The 7,500-nt window shown below is 41.5% G+C and overlaps 2 protein-coding genes across 8 annotated transcripts in view; both read left to right on the top strand.

Moving 5' to 3' along the window:
- Window positions 1-6,001, top strand: part of mgab (MAX dimerization protein MGA b) — a 31,106-nt gene extending 25,105 nt beyond the window's left edge. For 2 of the 3 annotated variants that reach the window (XM_079584713.1, XM_079584712.1), the window contains exons 15-21: window positions 1-344; window positions 1,063-1,154; window positions 1,235-1,268; window positions 1,504-1,710; window positions 2,463-2,574; window positions 4,463-4,528; window positions 4,601-6,001. The exon at window positions 1-344 is cut by the window's left edge and continues 585 nt beyond it. In XM_079584713.1, coding sequence (XP_079440839.1) covers window positions 1-344; window positions 1,063-1,154; window positions 1,235-1,268; window positions 1,504-1,710; window positions 2,463-2,574; window positions 4,463-4,528; window positions 4,601-4,713 — 968 coding nt within the window. In that variant the 3' untranslated portion in view covers window positions 4,714-6,001. The remainder of the gene's footprint in view (window positions 345-1,062; window positions 1,155-1,234; window positions 1,269-1,503; window positions 1,711-2,462; window positions 2,575-4,462; window positions 4,529-4,600) is intronic. The other variant, XM_079584714.1, reaches the window with a different exon arrangement.
- A 1,162-nt stretch (window positions 6,002-7,163) lies between these two features.
- The window catches only part of LOC307012494 (mitogen-activated protein kinase-binding protein 1-like), a 39,660-nt gene continuing 39,323 nt past the window's right edge, over window positions 7,164-7,500 (top strand). For all 5 annotated transcript variants that reach the window (XM_079639220.1, XM_079639219.1, XM_079639218.1 and 2 more), the window contains exon 1: window positions 7,164-7,402. In XM_079639220.1, the coding sequence (XP_079495346.1) occupies window positions 7,307-7,402 (96 nt within the window). In that variant the 5' untranslated portion in view covers window positions 7,164-7,306. The remainder of the gene's footprint in view (window positions 7,403-7,500) is intronic.

Here is a 7,500-nt window from a genome sequence, read left to right as displayed (position 1 = left end):
CCTCTGAGCGCGCCGGCCCGGGTCCTGCCGAATCCCGACCGTACACCAACATCAGTGGAGATTTCTCATGCTCTTTATTCACGAGTCCGATCTCTGCGTTCTCAAAGCGGACATTCGCCGTGCCTTTAGTTCCGCCTCAAGCACACACACCAGAAGAGCCGCGCACACACACACGCGCGTGCGGTCCGCCTGTGGACGGGGACAGAAGAAGGGAGGAGCTCCAGAACCGCATCCAGTGGCTGTGGAAGAGAAGCCCGCCGGCTCTGACCCCGGACGGTCCCGGTCCTGACGACTCCAGCGCGGCGCTCATGTACTGCAGTGACGGGTGGACCACAGAAGACAGTGTGAGTGTTCATCATTTATCCCCCGACCGTACCGTTATATTTCAAGCCCGAAGCCGAGGTCCGGTTCTGTGTTTTTTTGTATTAAATGTATGGGCTCACGTGACGTACCTCTCTCATGTGGCACGATGGCTGCAACGTAACATTTAATTGCTAACCTATTATTGATTTAGAAAACAAAGCTTTGTGCTTCACTCGTGTCATAATATTAATATAAACAGCATTCACATGCAAAAACTGTTTTGGCGGATCACCGCCGGTGCTAATCAGCCGTGCTCAAGCTTAAACCATCAAGTTTACCGGCACATCCCTAACATCAGCCTTTATATATATAGTGTTTGTTGAATATAGAAAACACTACTTACTCTAACAAACAGTTCTTTATTCACCATTGCATTGCAAACAAGCAAAGACGTTCCGAACTGCGTGTGGCTCTTCGTTCACAATATTATGAGGTTTACCGACAATTTGAGGATCCACATACTTTAGTCACAAGCACTTCTTAATACTCGTCAATGGTTAAATATTTGCAAAACCCACAGACAAATGTAAAGGTGATGATTTATGAGGAGGAAGATGAGTTTTTACTTTGACACGTTAACCTCTGACTGGCGACACAATACTTCCTGAATTGAAACGAGCATCTTCTGTAAAGCTGTGTTGTGTGCGCGATACAAATAAACTTGAATTGAATTAAAATTGTGCAATATTTGAATCCCAGAATGAGAAGAGCAGTGAGGACGAGGTGGACATCGAGGCGCTCGAGGAGAACGAGGAGAGGATCATCTGCCGCTTGAGAGCCAAGGCCAGACGGTGGGTCCGTTATGATGATCTGTCATGTTTCATCTGCTGTTGCTTACACTGATACTGATCTGCTGCTTTATGCTCTTCAGGACAACACAGCGGGCGGCTCCACATCAGTGGCTCGTGAGTCTCTTCTTCTGAGTTATTTACATTGCTCACTGAGGAACTGATGTTTCTCAGACAAAACCTAATATATATATATTCCTATATAGCTCAAATATTGAGATTTTAGGTTCATTTTTGAATCATTTAATGATACATGTTCAAACATTTTTATGATTTAATACATTATTAACCTAGCTGAGCAAATCTCTAATCAGCAAACATTTATATATACCTGATTATCTTATTTTTCCAGCTAAAGGCTAAATTGGTGGGAAAAGCGTCCCATCATGCAGTGCGGTTGATGTCAGATCTGCCTCTGTACAAGCGCACGTTTCGTCTGAATCAGGCGCTGAGAGAACGGAAGCGTCAGGTGTTGTTGCATCAGAGTTTGGATGCGTTGAGGAGGACACTGTGTGTTGATGAAGACGACAGCATGAGCACTGAAGACCTGCTCCGTCAGGTGTGCCACGCACACACACACTCGCACACACACACACACACACCTGACGGCTCATCATTATTGATACGTATAAGGTTTGCCATGTTTCTGCGGTCACAGGTGTGTTCGGTCATCAGTTCTGATAGCTGCGTGTGTGACATCAGTATTTGCTGTTTCCATCATTTTTATGTGAATTTTGTGATGTCACATAAAAAAAAACGCTGGATAGAAATGTGCATAAAAAACTTTGAGGTGGATAATTGTTTTATCCGATAAAAGGACATGAAGCAGAAACACATTTACTGATTAAATCCCTTGATGTGACTCAGCATTAGCTGTGATTGGATAACTGGAGTAACCAGCGGACCAATGGCGTCGCAGCGTCTCTAATGTTGGTTTGGTGTTTCTGAAACGCCGGAGTCGAAGTGTGTGATCAGAATGAGTGTGTGTAATTCCCTCCAGAAGCGTCTCACACGAGTGTGTTCCCGAACACCAGATCCGAACGCTAGAGAACACGACAGCGTTTGTTGAGTTTCGTCTGGCGCTCTGAGACACTCGTTTATGATGGAGGGAAAAAGAGCCCGACTGCAGAATCTTACTGTTTTATTACTGATATTTTGTGCCAATTTCCCAGAAAGTGACGATTTTGTTCCCTTGAACACATCGGATGGAAACGCTGTTTTATTTGCATGATTCATGCAATTTCCCAATTTAAGTTAAAACCACAGCTTTAGAAGGAAACCTGATTATTGATGTTTTATTTTCTGTTTCAGGCTCGTCGGGTGGTTGGAGCTCTCGAGGACCACGGCAGGTCTTTGATGGCACAGAAACGGGCTTTGATTCAGCAGCATTCTCATTATCAGACCCTGATCTCACAGCGCTCTGGTACACAATACAGGAGCACACCGCATCAGAACCGAAATCAGCATCAGACCAGATCACACCGCATCAGAACAGAAATCAGCATCAGACCAGAAATCAGCATCAGACCAGATCACACAGTATCAGAACAGAAATCAGCATCAGAACAGAAATCAGCATCAGAACAGAAATCAGCATCAGAAAATAAATCAGCATCAGAACAGAAATCATCATCAGAAAATAAATCAGATCAGATATCAGCATCAGAAAAGAAAAGAAATCCGCATCAGATCAGATCACACAGTATCAGAACAGATATCAGCATCAGACCATAAATCAGCATCACAACAGATATTAGCATCAGACCAGAAATCAAAATCAGAACAGATATCAGCATCAGAACAGAAATCAGCATCAGATCAGATATCAGCATCAGAAAATAAATCGGCATCAGATATCAGCATCAGAACAGAAATCAGCATCAGAAAATAAATCGGCATCAGATATCAGCATCAGAAAATAAATCGGCATCAGATATCAGCATCAGAACAGAAATCAGCATCAGAAAATAAATCGGCATCAGATATCAGCATCAGAACAGAAATCAGCATCAGAAAATAAATCGGCATCAGATATCAGCATCAGAACAGAAATCAGCATCAGAAAATAAATCGGCATCAGACCATAAATCAGCATCAGAACAGATATCAGCATCACACCATAAATCAGCATCAGACCATAAATCAGCATCAGAAAATAAATTGGCATCAAAACAGAAATCAGCATCAGAAAATAAATCGGCATCAGACCATAAATCAGCATCAGAACAGAAATCAGCATCAGACCATAAATCGGCATCAGAGCAGATATCAGCATCAGACCATAAATCAGCATCAGAACAGAAATCGGCATCAGATATCAGCATCAGAACAGAAATCAGCATCAGAAAATAAATCGGCATCAGATCAGATAACAGCATCAGACCATAAATCAGCATCAGAACAGAAATCAGCATCAGAACAGAAATCAGCATCAGAACAGAAATCGGCATCAGATATCAGCATCAGAACAGAAATCAGCATCAGAAAATAAATCGGCATCAGATCAGATAACAGCATCAGACCATAAATCAGCATCAGAACAGAAATCAGCATCAGAACAGAAATCAGCATCAGAAAATAAATCGGCATCAGAACAGAAATCAGCATCAGACCAGAAATCGGCATCAGAACAGAAATCAGCATCAGACCAGAAATCAGCCTCAGACCAGAAATCAGTATCAGAACAGAAATCAGCATCAGAACAGATATCAGTATCAGACCAGAAATCAGCATCAGAACAGAAATCAGCATCAGACCAGAAATCAGCATCAGATATCAGCATCAGAACAGAAATCAGCATCAGAAAATAAATCGGCATCAGATCAGATAACAGCATCAGACCAGAAATCAGCATCAGATATCAGCATCAGAACAGAAATCAGCATCAGAAAATAAATCGGCATCAGATCAGATAACCGCATCAGACCATAAATCAGCATCAGAACAGATATCAGCATCAGAAAATAAATCGGTATCAGATATCATCATCAGAACAGAAATCGGCATCAGAAAATAAATCGGCATCAGATATCAGCATCAGAAAATAAATCGGCATCAGATATCAGCATCAGAACCAAAATCAGCATCAGAACCAAAATCAGCATCAGATCAGATAACAGCATCAGATCAAAGCTTCAGAACAGATATCAGCATCAGTTTTTTTACTTTAAAAAAGACTTGTACTTGATAAAAATCAGTAAAGATTTGACAGCAGAAAGACTCAAGCTAAAGGTTGACGTTTGTACAATTACACTAAAAGACTTACTTGATAAAATAGTCTAAACTCTAACACTGTTGTCTGACTCTTTCAGTGGCGGGAACAGAATTACATGTTGAACAGAAATCAGCAGCTCCTTCATCAGAAATGCCGCAGTCAGGTGAGCTCAGATGATCAATCCAGCGTTCCTGTATTAAAATGAAAACGCTCATCAATCTTCATGTGTTTTCAGTGGTGAAGAGACCCTCACGCCTGCCCAACATAGTCCTGCAGTCCTTCACCAGTCCTTCACCAGTCCTGAACCAGTCCTTCACCAGTCCTGAACCAGTCCTGAACCAGTCCTAATCAGTCATTCACCAGTCATGAACCAGTCCTGAACCAGTCCTAAACCAGTCCTGAACCAGTCCTGAACCAGTCCTAAACCAGTCCTGAACCAGTCCTGAACCAGTCCTAATCAGTCATTCACCAGTCATGAACCAGTCCTGAACCAGTCCTAGACCAGTCCTGAACCAGTCCTGAACCAGTCCTGAACCAGTCCTAAACCAGTCCTGAACCAGTCCTGAACCAGTCCTTCACCAGTCCTAATCAGTCATTCACCAGTCATGAACCAGTCCTGAACCAGTCCTAAACCAGTCCTGAACCAGTCCTGAACCAGTCCTTCACCAGTCCTGAACCAGTCCTAAACCAGTCCTGAACCAGTCCTTCACCAGTCCTGAACCAGTCCTTCACCAGTCCTGAACCAGTCCTAAACCAGTCCTGAACCAGTCCTGAACCAGTCCTAATCAGTCATTCACCAGTCATGAACCAGTCCTGAACCAGTCCTAGACCAGTCCTGAACCAGTCCTTCACCAGTCCTAGACCAGTCCTGAACCAGTCCTTCACCAGTCCTAAACCAGTCCTGAACCAGTCCTTCACCAGTCCTTCACCAGTCCTGAACCAGTCCTAATCAGTCATTCACCAGTCATGAACCAGTCCTGAACCAGTCCTAGACCAGTCCTGAACCAGTCCTTCACCAGTCCTAGACCAGTCCTGAACCAGTCCTTCACCAGTCCTAAACCAGTCCTGAACCAGTCCTTCACCAGTCCTTCACCAGTCATGAACGAGACGGTGTCCTGGTTCCTTCACCATAAGAATACCGTAGTAATAACAAGCGTTCTGGAGTCAAGGCCGAGGCAAACCCTCGTTCTCATGTGATTAATGTCTCCAAATACTTTAATTTCCTGTTAATGACGGGTAGAATATTTCAGTTTGTTTTTTGTACAGTGTTTGTAAAAAGTTATGTGTAAATATCACTCAGGTTATGACTTGATAATGAGCTCGTTAACCCACATTGGGGAGATTTTTGTCTTGTTTAATACTAAACATTTTTGCAGTGTATGGATTGTGTTTCTTTTTTTTTTAAAGCAGATTTACTTTTGAGAGTTATGAATCATGCTTGTGTTGGTGAGGCCTGTGTTCGTTTTGTCATTTATAATCATTAAATCAGTCTGAGATCTGGGATTGATCTAGTCCAGATCTTCATGAGTTGATCTTGGGAAGTTAAATTATGCACATTCATCCTCTCATATTGAAATGGCCTCAGGATTGGGTTTGTATTATGGCCTTGTGCAAAAATAAAATTTATATCCAGAAATGTTTTGGTTGGTTTATTGTTCTGCCTTTATAAATGTAGCAACATTTCAGTTTTTAACGGGAGGTACGTCTCATGCCTGACAGGAAGTGATGCGTGTGAGTTCTGAGGCGCTGCTGTAAAATCAGCCATGCACACAAAATATGAGCAGTTATGATTTACATGCATAGGCTTGTTCCCAATAATTTACATTTATGGCACATTAGTGCTCATTCATTTTGTTTCTACAAATGTTTATGCATATAATGCACTATATGAATATTCAAAATGTCTAAATTCATTATTTAATTTTTTAAAAATTATACAAATATTAAAAATATATTAAATATGCATGAAATCCTTAGAAACCAGACAGGTTCACAGAAGGCCTAATTTTTCACAACAAAAAAATATGATTTACTTGCATAAGCATTTTTATTATTATTTCAAATTTACAGTTATGGCACACAAGTGCTTATTAGTATTGTTTCTACAAACGTTTATACGTGTAATGCATTATATAAATATACAAAATGTATAAATGCATTGTATATATTTTATTTAAAAATATATATATATATTCAAAAATATTAAATATGCATGGAATCCTTAGAAAGGCATGTACACAAAAGGCATATTTTGTACCAAAATATGAGCAGTTATGATTTACATCCATAAGCATTTTAAATCATTAAATCCAGCCATCCATTATTCATTATATTTTATTTTAAAAAATGCTAAAAAGTATTTTTTTTAAAAAGCATGAAATCCTCAGAAATCAGACATGTAGAGGAAAGGCCTCATTTTTCACACACACACACACACACACACACACACACACACACACACACACACACACACACACACACACAGACACTAGATTTACTTGCATACTCAAAATATTGTCCTCAAAATTACAGTTATGGCACATTAGGGCTTTTTTGTAAAAACAGATCAATATTTTAAAAAATATTATATAAAAGTCTTAAATGTTTTGAGTGATAAATATGAAAGTCATAAATGTTTGAACATTTCACATTGAGGTATTATCTCTGTTAGGTGCTCATGAATATGTAAACACAGCGAAGCGTCATGCGTCTCGAAGGCCAATCAGATCGCAGGACTCGCTGATTAGCGGGGGCGCGCATGAGTGGCTGACTAGTGATTGAAACTCCGGACTCGCGCGACTGACTTTACTGTAGTGTTACTGCGCGCGACTGACTTTACTGTAGTGTTACTGCGCGCGACTGACTTTACTGTAGTGTTACTGCGCGCGACTGACTTTACTGTAGTGTTACTGCGCGTGCCGGGCTCGAGGCGCTGGAGGACATGGAGGCGTTCGCCATCAAGAGTCGCATCAAGAGCCTCCTCCGCTCTCCGTCCGCCCGGCTGAGGAAGAGGAGCAGAGCCAGCCCGAGCAGAGCGGTAACTATCGTCATCTTCATCATCTTCATCATCAGCTGGACACTGCACACACTGCGGCTTGTGTTGTGTTGATGAGTGTTACATTCATTTGTTACAAT

Source organism: Phoxinus phoxinus, assembly GCF_949152265.1.
Source record: "Phoxinus phoxinus genome assembly, chromosome: 16".
Lineage (NCBI taxonomy): Eukaryota > Metazoa > Chordata > Actinopteri > Cypriniformes > Leuciscidae > Phoxinus > Phoxinus phoxinus.
This window is presented reverse-complemented; position numbering and strand designations above follow the sequence as displayed.